This window comes from Nannobrachium achirus (genome assembly GCF_963921795.1).
Source record: "Nannobrachium achirus genome assembly, chromosome: 3".
NCBI lineage: Eukaryota > Metazoa > Chordata > Actinopteri > Myctophiformes > Myctophidae > Nannobrachium > Nannobrachium achirus.
Window position 1 is genome coordinate 32,063,293 of NC_137812.1, and position 17,381 is coordinate 32,080,673.

Consider the following 17,381-nt stretch of genomic DNA (forward strand, 5'->3'; position numbering starts at 1 on the left):
ATTTGTTGTTCTACAGCCAGTTTAAACCTGGGATGTAATATTGAGCATGCATACATTGCCCCCTAGTGACTTAAATGGAGTACAGCTTATAGAAGAACAGCGATAGCTTGTATGAGGTGTCACAGTAATCAATATTGGTATAGCCCATCTATCTGTAACCTGTTTTTGCCTCTGGGGCACCACCTCTGTTATTATGTAGAAACCATAGACTGTATGGTAGAAACAGAACCTTGTGTGGCTCCTCCCACTTTCTTAGTCCACTTCCCCCTGGGTGCTTCAGTTTATTCCTTTCCTACCAGTTTAAAGAGAGATCAGGACAAAGCAGGCTTACAATGCAAATTTACAGGTGCCAGTTTTAACTCCGAGATTGGATCCTCAGTTAAATTAATACATGGGACAGTCTTTGATGAAAGTGATAGCCTTAGTATGTCATTGATAGATATGAATTATGATACATAATTGTCATAGAGCAAAGTGAAGCATGGTGCTTTTTCAATCATGATGAACACCTTAACTCTACATACTGTACTTTGTACAAATGGATAAACTTAATTTAAACTTCAATGATTGTTTAAGTAAAAAACGGACAACAGTAATGCTATTTCTATTTGCTTCTTTGCTGCCGTTTCTATTCATGTTCTGAAGGTTTTGATTTGTTTTTAATTAAATTACCATTGTTACACATCTCTAATGAAAATCATGTAGAGGCCTATTTATAAGATTCTACATTAATGGGCCTATGACAATGCTCAATATACAGTAGTTACAATAAGCATAAATGTGAAGATCTGCAGTGTATGCCTTTTGTCAAACATGGATTTTGACAGCTGTCAAATTTAATAATTTAGACTTAATAGAAGTCATGTTATGGCATGTAAATAATCCTAGTTTGCACAATTTGGTACACTTTGTTACAACTTTAAAACATTTTTGTTAGCAAAAGTACTAATATATTTATAGAAGCTGCTGTATGTACTTCAGTGGCTCTACACACAAAACATGATCTAAATACTTTGAGTGGAATTGTTGCTGGGTTTTGAATATCAGCTCACAGGACATTAAAGTTGGATCTGTTTAGAATGTTTGTCGTCAGATGTGAACTGGTAAAAATATTGAAGTTCACATCTATCACTGAAAGCATTGGAGTCGCTTTTTGGGGGGGAATCTAAAAAGTCTCAACGCATTGTGAGCTTGAAGATCAACTAAATTTGATGAGCAACGACAAAGTACAACCGAGCTACAGTTACGGCATAATATAATCCCTTCACAGATTGAGGGCAGTATGAAAGGTGCATTTTCTTAAGTCATGCTCACGGTTTGGTGCATCTGGTGATTGCTGCTCATCAAAAGGCAAACTAGCTATTCTCCAAGTGAGCTGCAATAATTTATAATAACCCCCAAGAAATTTGCTACACTTTCTTAGACACAATGGATTATAATAGGTAAATTCATGCCATGCAAGTTGAAAAACAGGTCTATTGACAATAGTTTGTAAATCTCAATTTATTTGTGATTTAACATTGAGTAAATGTAATGTAGTATCATAATATCATTTATGTTCTACAAAATATTAATCTTATGAGACCTTCGTAGCGTACTCACTAGTATCTATTCTATCGTGTAGAAATCAATACATTAACCAAACAAATTTGAGCACATTTTCATTATGTCAACATATGATTCAAATTAAGCAGAATACATTGTATGGCTATTTACTGACAGCAGGCTATTTGGTGTATATTAATCACAAGGAAAATCAATGGATTTACACATAGGCCTATCTTTGTATAAAAAAAAAACAGAAAGAAATAAAACAAAACAAAATTCCAGATACAGTCTTCACTTGTATTATAGGCTACCATGTTAAGCAAGTCTTGGCTGCAAAACCATCATACAAGGATCTTGTGCCTATTAACTTAGTCTTAGCCTACAGTACAAGTATATACAGTGTGCAGGATTCCGCTCATTAGGTTGCTTTTCCCAAGCACCTGTCACCAAGACACTTCAGGCATGCAAAATAGTATTTTTTTTTGTCACATCTTTGTCATAGCTCAGTACCTATTAAAAACAACAACTTACCATTTTGATTATTAAATTGAACACAAAAAAACAATAGTCATAAAGCTTGGTACCTCAACTTTTTTGACAGACAGTATCAGCAGATTAAGATAAAAACAATTTAAGGACACCATACAGAGGCATTTCATAATCCACTCACTATTAACATACATACAATTTGGAATGGTGGTTTTATACAGCGCGATGGCAGTACTTTTATACAGATTTCCTGTTCAGAAATCAACAAAGCGAAGCTAACTCTGAGGCGAGAAGTGACACTCAGTTCTGGATTCAACATAAAAATCCCATCTTGACCCAACTACACCGGATTATTATTTGATGTGAAGACTTCAATTGTTTGAAGTACAGAAGGGCCACCAAAATTTAGCTGGTCTTTAGATTGACGAAGTACGGAGGAGGCATCGAAACTCAGCTGGTCTTTCGATTGACGAACTACAGAGGAGCCATCAAAACTCAGCTGGTCTTTCGATTGACGAAGAACAGAGGAGCCATCAAAACTCAGCTGATCTTTCGATTGACGAAGAACAGAGGACCCATCAAAACTCAGCTGGTCTTTTGACTGACGAACTACAGAGGAGCCATCAAAATTCAGCTGGTCTTTCGATTGACGAACTACAGAGGAGCCATCAAAATTCAGCTGGTCTTTCGATTGACGAACTACAGAGGAGCCATCAAAACTCAGCTGGTCTTTCGATTGACGAACTACAGAGGAGCCATCAAAACTCAGCTGGTCTTTCGATTGGCGGGCTACAGACGGGCCATCAAAACTTAGCTGATCTTTCAATTGGCGGGGTACAGACGGGCCATCAAAATTTAGCTGATCTTTTGATTGACGAAGTACGGAGGGGCCATCAAAACTCAGCTGGTCTTTAGATTGGCGAAGTACAGTCTCAGAGGGCCCATCAAAACTCAGCTGATCTTTGGATGCTTCGAGAAGCATCTGTTTGTGTGCGTGTGTCCGCCGATGTCTGCTAAGGGAATGGCTCCATGAAAACCTACGGCCGCAAGTGAGACACAAATAGGGTTTCTCTCCGGTGTGGGTGCGCTGATGTTTCGACAAGGACTTGTAGCGCGTGAAGGTCGCCCCACATTCATTGCAGATGAATTTCTCTGACTTGATGTGCACATTTTGCTCGTGTTCCTTCATGTTTCCCAATTGCGAAAAGCCCTTGCCGCACACCGGGCAAAGATGCGGCTTCTCTCCCGAGTGCGTCAAACCGTGAATGTTTAAATCCTGCCGAGAATAAAAGGCCTTCTCACAGATGATGCATTGGAATGGTCGGTCGCCGGTGTGGCTACGCATGTGCCTCTTGAGCGTCTCTGACCGGGAGAAACTGCTGCTGCACGTGGTGCAGCTGAAAGGCTTCTCTCCTGTGTGGGAGCGGAAGTGCCGCCGAAGCTCTGAGGCTTTGAAGAAACACATGCCGCAATCTGAGCACTGGTGAGGTTTCTCAGGCTGTTCCTCGTGCGTCTTCTCGTGTGCTTTACAGTGACCCGGGTCAGAGAAGCATTTGCCACAGACCGAGCAGGGAAACGGCTTCTCTCCTGTGTGCATGCGCTCGTGTCTGACAAGTTTGTTATGCTTACTGAATTGCTTCAAACAATATGAACACTGGTGAGGGACTTTGGGTTTCTTTGCGTGCGTGCGTACATGCCTCTCCAGCTTTGATGGCCTGTTGAAAATCTTTCCACAGTCCGGACAGGGGTGTTGGTTTGACCTGTTATGGCTGTTCTCATGTCGAAGAAGTTTAAATTCCTGCGTGAAACTCTTTTCACAATGTTGACACTTGAGTAGAGACCTGGGCTTCTTTGCGTGTACCTTGGCGTGTACCGGTTTGTGCCTCTCTAGCTTTGATGGTCTGTCAAATATCTTGCCACATTCGGAGCAAGGGTAGCTTCTGATGGCCGTGATGCTTTCAGGGTTCTTGGATGCAGAGGGAGTCTCGTCTGAGTCAGGGTCGGACTTAACCTTAATCTTCAAATCGACAGTGCCTTCATCAGTGCCTGAGGTACCTTCGGCAGTGCCTGAGCTACCTTCGGCAGTGCCAGAGGTACCTTCGGCAGTGTCCGAGGGACCTTCAGCAGTGCCAGAGGAACTTTCGACAGTTCCTAAGGGTCCTTCAGCAGTGCCAGAGGTACCTTCAGCATTGCCTGAGGAAAAACAAAAGTAAAGACAGAGATTAGTCAAAAATAAAAACGTAATATCCTAGCCTGGCTGTACCAGCCTCTATCACACACTTCGTTTTGGGAAGAGAGTCTGGGGTTGCAGGGAGAGATTCCATTTCTGAAAGCCTGGTGAGCTCTTAATTGCTCCTTTTGAACTTCAAAGGGGTTATACAATAACTTAGGTAATTGATTGGGCCATACAAGTGTCAAGACCTCGTTAGTGTTCCCTCTAATCAATGAAACTTCAAAGACAACTACCTGTTTGAAGTCTGTCATAGAGGGGAGGGGGAGGGGGGAATGTTTTTGTGTCCACACAGCCTACAGCCCTGATTGGCTAACCCTTTCTGGTGGCTGATGGAAATGGATTCTCAATTGTGAGGCTCCAGACCACACTACACCACGGGGTGGTGTTGTCGGTCTGGTTTAACCAGGCTAGTAATATCCCATTTAAAAATGTTGGCTGACAAATGGACCTCAACAAGAGCCAAGTTAAATTGATGATTTGTTCCATAATTATTGTTAACCCAGTTATGAAAACAGAACATAGCATCAACACCTACTTTCATCCGACGCTTCTATTTTAAGGGCTGGTTCAGTGTCTGGACCCATGGTTCACAGCTGTAGCCTAGTTTTACACACACACACACACACACACACACACACACACACACACACACACACACACACACACACACACACACACACACACACACACACACACACACACACACACACACACACACACACACACACACACACACACAGAGAGAGAGAGAGGGGGGGGGGGGGGGGGGGAGAAAATGTATTAGAAATGCCATGACTTGTTGATGTTCTTCTGTGTCAAGAGGGATTTTGTGTAGTGAGGAGAGTTTGAATGGGTAGCTGCAATGCAATAAAAACTTATAGTTAGGTCCTGCCAATTAACATTTTCAACACATAGCCAGCATTCTGGTCAATCAGAATCTTGTCATCCATTCATAGCCAGGGACATGAAGACAAGACAAATTATTGCCTGCCTAATATTTATTTGCATAGACAGATGCCAGTTGTGGCAGGTTTGATGTTTACTTGGTAACCTAGATTCTTTAAAGCACTGCACTGGATTGTTTTTCTTTGCACTCTACTTGTCTTGTGTGACCAATCTGACCATTTGCCCTGCAGTTTGTTAGCTGGGTTCATGCTCTGATCTTAAATTATTTTGTCGGTCCGGAAAAGAGTGTCTGCTAAATGCCTAAATTGGGACAAAAATACTGCACAATCTAGGGACTGATGAAAAAGTTTAGACTTCCTTCAACATAATTTCATATTATAATAGTGAAAAACATGATGCTTGAAAATCGAGAGCCAGCGAGATCCCCGACTGACCGCGACCACTCAATGCCCTCAATGCTGAGAGTGGAATATACTCTGGGGGAAGATTGAGATTACAGTCTGTTATGTATAACTAGCCCTTACCCGTTCAAAGATATGAGCTCCGAAATGATGTGCAGTGTGTGGGTTATGGGATGAGGGATGGAAAGTAACTTTAACTGGTGCTTGCATGATAATATGTAGGAGCATCAATGTAAGAAATACCCGTTTTGTTTAATGGCTACAGAGATACTGTGTTCCAACCCCACCCCCCCCCCCGCGCCCGCCCGCCCGCCCGCACACACACCCGCCTGCCTGCCTGCCTACACACACACACACACACACACACACACAGAGCTGGTTAAACATGTTGCCTCATGCTAGATGCAGAATAGATATGCCTCATGCTAGATGCAGAATAGATAGTAGATACACCATAAAAATGCTAATATACAGCATATGATTTGTGAAAGTGACAAACGGGCTTCACAGTTATGTCAGGTGTGTTCATATGCTAATGGTGATGCGATTTCAGATCAATTGCTCCAGCCACTGAGGAGAAACGCTGTTTCAGACAGACACTCACTCAGACATTCGCAAAATTATAGTATAGATGTACTCATGTTTCCTAAGAAGATTCAGCAGGTTCGAAATGTTGAAGCAATTAATTAAAGTGGAGCTGAGAAAACAAAAAAACAGGACTTTATTCCCTTCCTATGTGGATTTAACCTATGGATTCTAACCTAGACAGACTAACTTTTACTTGCCAGACATATTTTCTTTTCTTTTTTTAAAAGATTTTTTTGGGGGGCTTTTATGCCTTCACTGACAGGACAGCAGACCGACAGGAAATGTGGGGAGAGATGGGGAGCGACTGCGACACACTCCCAAAGGTCGTCCGGATCGGGAATCGAACCGGCGCTGCCGCCAGGCATCCATGCCTATGTGGCAATGCCTAAGTGGTATGCGCCCGCCAGACATATTTTCTTGTGTGGAGTTAGTTACCATGTGTTTTCTTTACCTGGATTCTGCCTTATGCAGAGCAGACTACCTTCCTATGTAGACTACCAATGCAACTACTTTGCATCTCATGTACATATTACCTGCCAAATGTTTTAATGCCATTATAAAATGTAAATAAATATTGATATGCATTGACCCGTTTCTTCCAATGTTGTTCTCCTTGCTTTCGCCCTCTCTGCCCCACCCACCTTCTGAAAACTGGTAATGTTGGAGCTTGCAGAAAACATCATTTCAACAGTCTCATCGATCAGCCCCCATCATAGACCCAAATAATGTCAATGTCAGAGGAATTGTAAAAAGAACAAGGGTGCACCTAATGATTGATAGTTAGGAACCAAATGGCTGTCTCTCAGAATTAACACTTTTACCATGTAGATTGGGTGGGCCAAAAAAAAAGGAGTTACCTGTGGCCCCAAAACGTATCCAACTGGGGGGCCACGGATGAGAAGACACAAATTTGATTCTGCAGCAACGTTAGTTACATAATATTCTGCGCTTTAATAACTGCGATGATCTCGGATGATCATGATATACAGAATAACCATTATTAGCCAACATGCCATGCTGCCACCCACTCTCCAAGAATAATCTAATGATGCATAATTCGTTGTTTAAACAATATTTAACATTCGTTGTCAATAGACTTGGTGTTCTTTCTCGCGTTATTTCATGCAACACTGCCAAGCTAAGGTAAAGTTGAGCTAGCAAGCGAGTTGATGATGCGGCCTATTCGTTTTACTGCGATGCGCAACAAAAACATTTGTCAAAACAAAAGCTGGAGAGACCTTCGGTTTCTTCACAGGGACGAATGCACACACACGCGCTCACACACCCACACACACATAGATAAAAACAAAAAAAGAACATACACATACGCTCACAGTCACATTCTCACACCCACGTATTAACACCTAGCTAACAAAGCTAACGCATTAGCTAGTTTAGCTTCGATGCTAGTAGCCGTCCACCAAGGGGGGGGGGGTAATGGGAGTTACATTTCGCTGCTAATCCGTCGCTGTAAAACTATCATTCCATCACATCATATCGTCATATTGTTGAACGTTACCTTACCTTCTGCGCCACTGCGAGTAAAGTCAGAGAAGTAACAGTAAGCACTGTAAATAATAGGACAAACGGAGTCTGCGTCACGTCGATGTTGAGCTCTCTCTTTCCTTCCCTGGCTTTGTGTGTGCACTGCGTGCACTCAGTCTGTGAACAGTGCGCGGCGCTGCGCAGATGCAGATGCGCCACGCGCGTGCACACGCGCACAAACACACACACGCGCGCGCGCGCGCACACACACACACACACACACACACACACACACACACACACACGAGGTGGAAAAATGAATATTTTTTTACTTGAGTAAAAGTAGCCTACTGGCTGCAATGTAGAAAAACTCTACAAGTAAAATTCCGGAATTCACTATTTACTTGCGTAAAAGTAGGCTACAAAAGCATTTGTATCAAAATGTACTCAAAGTAGGCCTACCAAAAGTAAAAGTAGCCTACTGACTATTCATAAAGTTTGTTTTCAATTTTTTTTTTAAATAGCAGATGAACAAGCTCGCAATGTGTCACATCGCGACACATTATGAGCTTGTAAATCGGCTATTTTCAAATGGCCAAAAGTTGAAACATATAGTGCTGAAGTGGGCAAGTGGCTAATGTATGTTAAAAAATCTACAAAGTAACTAGTAGCTAAAGTTGTCAAATAAATGTAGTGGAGTAAAAGTGCAATGGATCCAAGATGTAGTGGAGTAGAAGTAAATGTATTGGAAAATTGGAAATACTTAAAGTACAAATACTTCATAATTTACTTAAGTACAGTACTTGGAGTAAATGTACTTAGTTACTTTACACCACTGCACGCACGCACGCACATGCACACACAAACACACGCACGCACACACAAACACACGCACGCACGTACGCACGCACGCACGCACGCACGCGCACGCACACACACACACACACACACACACACACACACACAAACAGGCTCAGAAATCGCCCCCTACCTAGCAGAGAGCAAAGTCCCAGAAATTGGGTCGAGAATCCAAAATGTGTCAAACCTATTTTTGGTTGGACTCCACCATGTGTTGCAGCCTTGCAGGGCAAGACAAAATAGTTGCCTCATTTGGGTCAAACCGTGTTGTGCTGCTCAACACGACATACACACATGTGCGTGTGCAACGCTCCCTTGGACTGGAGAGGCAGCTGGAACTCCTGGAGCTTCCATGCAGCCCGGGTATAATGCATTGTGTCATTAATATGTAATAATTACATAGAACTGTGTAATAAATTACATAGTGCCTATGTAATACAGATGTCAGTCAATATATACTGTGCACACACACGCGCGCACACACACACACACACACACACACACACACACACATAGGCTACAGTTAAAATAACGTTGTCAGTATAATCACCAGCCAACCAATACCTGACAAATGATCAGATAGGCTAGTGCTAGTTTTAATATCAAATAAGTTGCAAATGAGTTGAAACATATTACGAGACCATCATACAAAAAAACGTTATGTTATATATTTTATGTTAAAACCTTTCCTCATACGAGACAAAATGGGTTTACATTTCAAGTAAGGTCTTACTCAAGTGCTCCATCCATAAGTGTACATAAAATACTATTTGAACAATAAATAGTTGAAAATTACACACAAAAGTCCATATGGAAAAATAAAAAATATCAGCGTCATGGAAAAACTGGTTCAACACTGAGTTCAAGTCATTCTCTCATTGATTTTCTTGAGTGAAATAACGAGAGAAGGAAAAGCAGTTCTGGATCCCCCATACTTCCAGGGAATGGATCTTGAAATTTCCCCGGCAGAGTGGGATGCTCTCAAATGTGTCACATCGCTCAGTGAAACCTGCCTGCAGATCTGCTTGTATACAGAGAGCATGACCCCCATCACCACCTGAGGAAAGACATACATCAAAGTCACTGTAAACTAAAGACATCAGCAGTGCACACTTTAAAACCTTCATTGACCAGTAGTGTTTACATCAGTGCTAAGAAAAGTGTTCAGGAGGTGCAAATTACAGAATCCAGTTGCTGCATAGACTTTTGATTTTCGGTAAATTTCCCCATATCTTGGTTTGATTGGCTCGGCAACTGGAAACACATGGCACCTTCAAACATGTTTCCGGGTCAAATGGCACCGGAAACAATGACTAACGTCTGCTGTCGCGTGCGGCAATATTCACTCAACTTACCAATAACAAGGCTATTGTCATTTCCTGCTATAAACATGGATGGTCTTTGTTCTTTAGGTCTCTTCGGGTCTTTGGCAGTCATGGGTTCCTCCGAGGGAGTAGTGAAAGGTATGGTCAGGTAGCTGGGGTCCTGGGGGGTCCCAGCTGGACAGGTCAGGGTGGTGGTGGTCACTGCAGCGGCATCAACGGTAGAGTAGCTAATATTGGATGATTGGGAGGTCGCTTGTACCTGTGGAGGGGAATATCTCCTGGCCATGATGTTGACCATTGTTCGCTGATAGCGTTCCATGCTAGGACGAAGCTGAAGAACAAATCAGAGGTCTTAGTTTACACCCCCTGGGGTGCCGCGAAGGCAGTCCAGGGGTGCCGCAAGATAATTTGATAATATTTGGAATTTATTTGGACACACAATATTTAGTATCATTTTATACTTGAAGTACAAAGTTATTTTCAGTCAGTTCTAACCAAAATGGCTATTATCGCAACGTTTTCCTCGCAACATAATCACTAAAATATCATCACTGTCGGGCAGAAACCTTGTATCTCCAAGTTTCAAATGTGTACGTCTTTTGGTAAAGCAAAGCCCTGCTTCATCATACAAGACTGTCGCACAAAACTAGTGAAAACAGCCGATATACAAGCACACAACGCCTCGCGATGCGAGGCGTTGTGTGCTTGTAGATCTGCTGTTTTCACTAGTTTAGTACATTTTATAGATGATGAATACAAAACGAACGGTTTTGGACACCCCGACAATGACAATATGCTATAACTATAAGGTGCTGGGAGTGAAAATTATAATGTAGGGTAGGGGTGCCTCGGATTAAAAAAATATTTATGGGGTGCCCTGAGACAAAAAAGTTTGGGAACCCCTGATCTAAGCTGCCTTTGCAATGATAATATAATCATCATTGTTTCCAAATGTGGAATATAATATCAAAACAGCATCAACATTTTTATCAGTGTATAATTAATGATAATGACAGTATACAAAGTTAACTAAAACCATATCAGCTAAATTAGAATTGAATTCAACCCGTAATAAAATGTAACATATCGCTCACCATGAAGACAAAACTCTCTCCAGTTCCAAAATACATAAATCCTTCAGACTCTTGCTTTTTTCTTTCTATCAAATCTGTTGACAAGAATGCCCCACAGACCTGTGGGATGTGAACAGGAGCATTTCAGTATCATACCATACCTTCATATTGATTCATAATACTTTATAGTCATGCTTGATGTTTGCAACATCACAGAAAAACAAAAACATAAACAGGACAAGAAACAAAGATACTATACATATAACATTACCATCGCATAAAAACTATAGTATACAAAGCCTGTAATCAGGGATTAAGCTCAATGATTTATTTTACGATTGACTGGTGCACACAAGAGGAATTTAGTCTAACCAGTTAAATCGTGGAACCCTATATCTCTGTTTGGTAACAAAGTTGTATTCACTGTTCACTGTTTATCTGTAAGCATTTATAACATAAATATAAGAACTATTGAACGCTTTTTTTATTGAAGAGTCTCTAGTGTCACAGTCCCACTTGTAATCTTACCTCTTCATCCGGAGTTTTGAGAATCAAGACAACTGGTTCATGTCCTTCTATATGAGAGTAGAATCTAAATGAGAGAGAAAAAAATATATGAATCAGATCAAATTGACATACTAACAAAAGCAACCAAATGTTCATAAATAACTTAATTAATCCAACCCTCAATTAAAGAAATCTTAGTTATACGTTTGTCACAGTATTTGATAAAAAAAAAAAAAAAATCTTAGTATTTGAAGAAGGAATGTTGCCAAACTCCCTTACCTGGGAGTTCTGGGAGTTAGGGACATTATTTTACCAAAAACAGCATTTCTCACCATGAACTGGAGGTCATTTGGCTGTGAGACTTAAAACAACATGTTGACAGTGAAAACAGTCTCTTTTTGTTATGTAACAGAAACTGAGAGTTGGTTTTCCATTGCTTGGATTATGCTGACTTGGTTTTCAGAAGTTACTGAACCATGAAATAAGGATAATTTAAAAAAGAAAGACACAAAGTAGAAGAAAATGGTAGATATTAATTATGGGACAATTAGCACGCACGCCATGCAGACAGGTGTCAGAGTGAGGCTGAAGAAATGAACAAGAGTCACTTACGAGGCCAGGCTTCTCTCGTGTTCAGTCGTGCTAAACAGCCTAACGGGACTGAAGAGGGCAAAACGCTCTGGTATCCAGGCCCAGACGACTCTCATCTCTGTCCCTGTCACAACACTGGAGCTAAAGGTGCTAAAGTCCACCAACTGGACCGACTGCCTATATAGGAACATACCCACAACAGGTAGAGTTTGAGTTAATGCAAACCTTTGTTATTCACCTAGAAAACCCCCCATCCCCCACCCGAGAAATGGTTAATTTCAAGATAGCTACAATCTTTCTATATTTGATCAATTTCTCCTTACTTTTACTTCCCCCAAAAGACCAAGGTGAATATATCCTGACAAGATCTAGTTTTAAGATTTCCCAACATATGAAAGCTCTTTGAATACTTAATCAGTCAGAAATCTAAACAACAGCAGGAGGTACAGTCTAACATTTAAGCTAAAAGGATAACACATTGCATTGCCTCCACTGTATTCACATTTACCCTCCTCACTCACCTTCTCTGGTGGATGCTGACTCCCTTCTGCATCAGTGAGTTCTTATTGGCTTTGTAAAGCCAATTGAGCTCTTTCCGCGTGGCCATCTTGGTTGTGAACGCCCTTTCGAGAAGCTTCTCAACAGTGCAGTGGCGTGCTATGTTCTGCACAAAGCTCTCCATATCTCTCCTGAAGTCCTCCACATCTGCCACCCGTGATGACACAGACATTTTGTAGAGGCTGAGCAATGCCAAGGCCACCCTGAGGATTGTTTAGTACTTTTAGTAGAATTGTGTATATGAAACCTAATTTAGAGATGATGCCATAAGAATCCACGCAAACATGGGTTTTGTTTACATGCCAAATGTAAACTCTCTCTCTGACTTTCAATCTCTTCCTCTTCTTTTTCTTTTTTCCCCATTTTTATTTAGATTAGGCAATTATTTTTACAAACCTTTTCTCGACAATTTAGTTGTTATGCCAAATAATTCCTCCCCACACACATGTCTGTACTGTCACTGCTGTTGCATCCTACTGACTCATCTGCCAGTGAGGAGCCCCCTCAGGCCTTCGTCCTACTCTTCCCGTGCAACATTCCCTGCTGACAGGTGCCGCCCCAGCCCGTTGGAGAACGTGCAGTGACTATTATCACCCACCCCGGCCTGGCTTCCCTCCCCCGAACACGAGCAAATTGTGTTCGCATAGACGCATGGCAAAGCCGGATGTACCACCATAGATTCAAACCCACAACCTCTGTGGTGGTGGACAGGGACTTTACCACTGTGCCACTTGAGCGTCCATAATTCTCTTCCTCTTCTGACTCTCTAATAAATACTCTCTCTCTCTCTCTCTCTTTCTCTCACACACATGCATGCACGCACACACACACACACACATTGTTATTCACCAACCTATAGAGGACCTTGTATCCTTCTAAGAGGTAGACGTCAAGCACTCTGATGGCGTAGGTGAACGGCAGGCCAGCAAAGATCCACATGATCCAGTCCGAGTAGAACTCAAACAGGTTCTGGTGGGAGCTGGCAATCAGCTTGCGGATGCCGCGGCAGTACTTATTAGCCACGTCTCCGAAGGTCATGCAGGAGGCCCGGTAGGTGAGGAAGGTCTGGTCGATATAGCGCTTGTTGGGGTCTTTGAAGGAGATAAGTCTGCTAACGCCATAGAAACACTCCGCCTCATCTTCACTGAAGTGCAGGATGAGGGCCACCAAGGCAGGGAGGATGGGACAGAAGTTCATGTCCGGAAAATAGTTTCCAAGGCAAAGAAGGATCTTTTTAACAGAATTTAGGCCTGCTTTATTGAGGCAGTACCTGAATACGAGAAGAGAAAACAATATGCCATATTACATTTACAGAGCATTTACAGATTTGCCTTATAAATCCAAAGTGCAGTATAGGCTAACTGTACAGATTGAAATCTAAAAGTGACTGAAATCGTATTTCCAGTCCCACAAAAAACATTTCTTGTGTAACATGGACAACCTAGAAGAGGGTTTAAGGGTTAGACGTGAGATGCATGATGATTAGTTCAGAAGTTATATCAGAAGTTATATGTTTGACCACCCTGTGTCATATTATAGAGATGTACACACACTAGACACACATACACTGAGGATTCGGTATGTTAGTAACAGCTGCATATCATTATAAATCTATCAAATCTCCCATTTTACAATTCATTACAATTAGACCCAGACAGTCGCACAGATAGTACCTGGGTATGTCTCCCACCTCCATGTATTCAGGGACAGGGTGAGAGCTCATCTTCTGTTCCCCAAACAGCGTCTTGGCCACATCATAGTAGACGTCCTTTTCTGGAGATTCAGACCTAAAAGCCACATGGCACTGATTCACTATCATTGTACTTCATTCAACACAGTAACTGGATTTATGTCTGTGTTTCCACTGAAAAAGATAAATAACTGCCGTACAACATTACAAGATCTTTCAAATTATGAATGGGTTATTTTTGCTTGACCTCCTCCGTTCCTAACCTGGAGTGGATGCCATGGATAATGTGGTAGTAGGCTTTGGCCCTCAGCGTGTGGGGCATGGCCCAGAAACCCTCACGACCCATGGTTTTCAACGTTTCATGGTCACTCTCTAGGAGCTGCTGGTATCTCTCTGCAGCCTCCGGGTCAATCTTCTCCCAGTCCACAAACTGGCCATATTTCATCCCGCAGTGGGAACTTATCTCCCAGTTGTCCGACTCAGAAATGGTCATCATGGAGACTGACTTTAGGCTGCTTCTGCTGCCTGCATGGTCCAATAAAAAAATGGATGGTCTTATTTCACTAAAGTTTTCAACATTGTGTAAGAGTAAGGTCACAGTAGTGTGTGTGTGTGTGTGTGTGTGTGTGTGTGTGTGTGTGTGTGTGTGTGTGTGTGTGTGTGTGTGTGCGTGTGCGTGCGTGTGCGTGTGTGTGCGTGTGTGTGTGTGTGTGTGTGTGTGTGTGTGTGTGTGTGTGTGTGCGCGCGTGCGTGCATGTGTGTGTGTTTCAACCAGTATTGCAAATAAAAAGCAAAAAAAGGCAGTTTTTGTATGGATAATATCCCCCTCCCACACATTGGTAAAATAATAATTAGCAGATGTTATGATACTGTTGTTATTTTAATACCGTTAAGATCTCTGGAGGATGCGTGCTTGTTGGCTTTAGATTTGGACTTCATGGAACACTTAACCAATCCCCTGTCTTTCTTGGTATCTTCGGTGGTCGTTGTTCCCAAGGCAGTGGACCTGAGTACGTTTCCCTCTGCAGGGCTGGAGTCGCACTCTGTCTCATAACTGTAGAAGGACCTGTGGAGCAGCATTCATTCATACAGTAAATGTCTGACTATGTATACCTATGAATTATGTTTCCTATTACCAAGGCAAAGCAAGGCAAGTTTATGGTATAGCACATATCATGTCATACACAAAGTGCTTTACATAAGGTATAAAAAAGGCATTTAAAGACATTTATCATTTAAATGAAAATAAACCATCTACTGTAAGTAATACAATATTGAGGTAAAAAGCAGCTAAATGGAGAGTTGGTAACCAAATGGACCCTTATAGATCTTTAACTCTTGAGAGTGTAAAATTGGCCTTTAGGTGAAAATATCGAAAATAGCCGACCTTGAAAATAAAAACAATATGAGTTACAAATGTTTGCTTAAAAAATACATATATTCAAAGATTTGCGCACATTTTAACGACTTTAAAAAAATAGCAGATCTGTGATCAATGTCCATTTGCTATTTTTCAATAAAGTATAAAATAATTCCAGGCCCCTCCACCTTGGGCGCTAGTAACTAAGTCCCACATTTCCCCCCTGTTGTGACGCCCCTGAGTGGGGAGCATGTGTAGTTGGAAGTGAATACGCACCTGGAGCGAGGTCTGAGGACAGTCTCCTCCGGGTGGGTCTGCAGGCCATGTTTCTTTGCATCCTCCGGGCTGTAACAGGAATGAGATCTTTGTCTGCTTCTACCTCCCGTCACAGAGCTGCTCACGTCTGGACGAGTGGTGATGTCCATCGTGTCTAAACTAGTGGTCCCACAGTTGGCAAACTCTGGAGTTCTTGAAATCTGAATCATGGCAGCCAGTAGTAGCCTTGAGGAAACGGGAAGGAAGGAATACGTTATATAGCAAGCCCACTACCTATGGTGGCATACTGTGTTTACATGTCAAACGTCCTCCTGTAGGAGGGTTTTATATGAGACATGTGGGATGTGAGTGAAGCATGGGGGTACTGGATGTCTGTGCTGTTTTTATCCGCTGTGAGTGGAAAATTCCACTTATTGTCCTGTCACCCACTGTACTGTGGCGACATTATGTCTGCCTCTCTGAATATGGTAACCTGTGTCCGCGACTCCAACTCGAGCTCACTCAACTTATCAGTCACATCACAAGTGTATACCAATCATAAAGGAGTGTTTGAAATGATTTTGTGCAAGCTTCCTGTGCCTTTGGTTACATTGTTAAATAAATATAAATAATTATAATGGCAAGCACAAGAATGGTGGTATTTACTGTATGGCCTCAAATATACAGTAGGTGCAAATCATATTATTACATGTTTTATTGTGCTTATTATCAAATACATAAAAATGTAGGCCTATGAGGATCTAAGTACAGAAAAAAAACAGGTATTGAACGGATGAATACATACATGTGCAGCAGGGCCTAGCACCTGTGTGTGTGTGTGTGTGTGTGTGTGTGTGTGTGTGTGTGTGTGTGTGTGTGTGTGTGTGTGTGTGTGTGTGTGTGTGTGTGTGTGCGTGCGTGCGTGTGTGTGCGTGCGTGCGTGCGTGCGCGCGCGTGTGTGTTATGTGTGTGTGTGTGTGGGTGTGTGTGTGTGTGTGTGTGTGTGTGTGTGTGTGTGTGTGTGTGTGTGTGTGTGTGTGTGTGTGTGTGTGTGTGTGTGTGTGTGTGTATTGATCAGGAGTAACTAAATAAGTGCTTCTCTGAAATGGCATCATGCATATACTATCTAAATGCCAGATTAGCAGCTGTTCCACGAATTCTACCAAAGGTTATTATTCCAAACAACAGATACATGTTTTCATCCAAACACAGACACTGTTTGGTTATGAAACAGCAAACCTCAACGAGTTATACAGTATGTGGGCTCTCATAAACTGATTGCTGACAGAAAGACATACATTTCTGATCTCTGACTGATGCATCTGGTGATGTTCCCATGAAACCAGATTACCTTTGGAACGCCAGGCAATAATTAAAGATACATTATATATAGTTTTATGTCCTACCCAGGATCTGAACTAGCCTCGTACCCGCCCTCTTCTGGAAAAAGTTGGTCGTTTACTAGGCTAGATCTGAAGAGACCAACCATTCTTCCAAGACTGAATCCCCACTTG

At 42.1% G+C, this 17,381-nt stretch overlaps 2 protein-coding genes across 3 annotated transcripts; both read right to left on the reverse strand.

Annotated features, from left to right (window-relative positions):
* Positions 1-1,507: 1,507 nt before the first annotated feature.
* On the reverse strand, positions 1,508-7,817 carry LOC308281386 (uncharacterized protein). 2 transcript variants are annotated; one of them, XM_080721552.1, is made up of 3 exons: positions 7,690-7,817; positions 4,806-4,870; positions 1,508-4,230 (listed from the first exon to the last, which is right to left on the reverse strand). In XM_080721552.1, exons 2-3 carry the CDS (start codon positions 4,852-4,854, stop codon positions 2,378-2,380), a joined length of 1,902 nt encoding a protein of 633 aa, XP_080577678.1. In that variant the 5' UTR covers positions 4,855-4,870; positions 7,690-7,817; the 3' UTR covers positions 1,508-2,377. The 2 variants fall into 2 exon arrangements, with proteins under 2 accessions (XP_080577678.1, XP_080577679.1); XM_080721553.1 differs by having other exon boundaries at positions 7,685-7,791.
* Positions 7,818-9,228: 1,411 nt separating this feature from the next.
* Positions 9,229-16,037, reverse strand: LOC308282178 (TBC1 domain family member 24-like; the record flags this gene model as incomplete). Its single annotated transcript, XM_080722523.1, has 11 exons — positions 9,229-9,565; positions 9,864-10,164; positions 10,928-11,026; positions 11,435-11,498; positions 12,026-12,181; positions 12,526-12,765; positions 13,416-13,832; positions 14,236-14,349; positions 14,516-14,777; positions 15,140-15,318; positions 15,889-16,037. 11 exons carry the CDS (start codon positions 16,035-16,037, stop codon positions 9,384-9,386), a joined length of 2,163 nt encoding a protein of 720 aa, XP_080578649.1. The 3' UTR covers positions 9,229-9,383.
* Between the last annotated feature and the right edge of the window lie 1,344 nt (positions 16,038-17,381).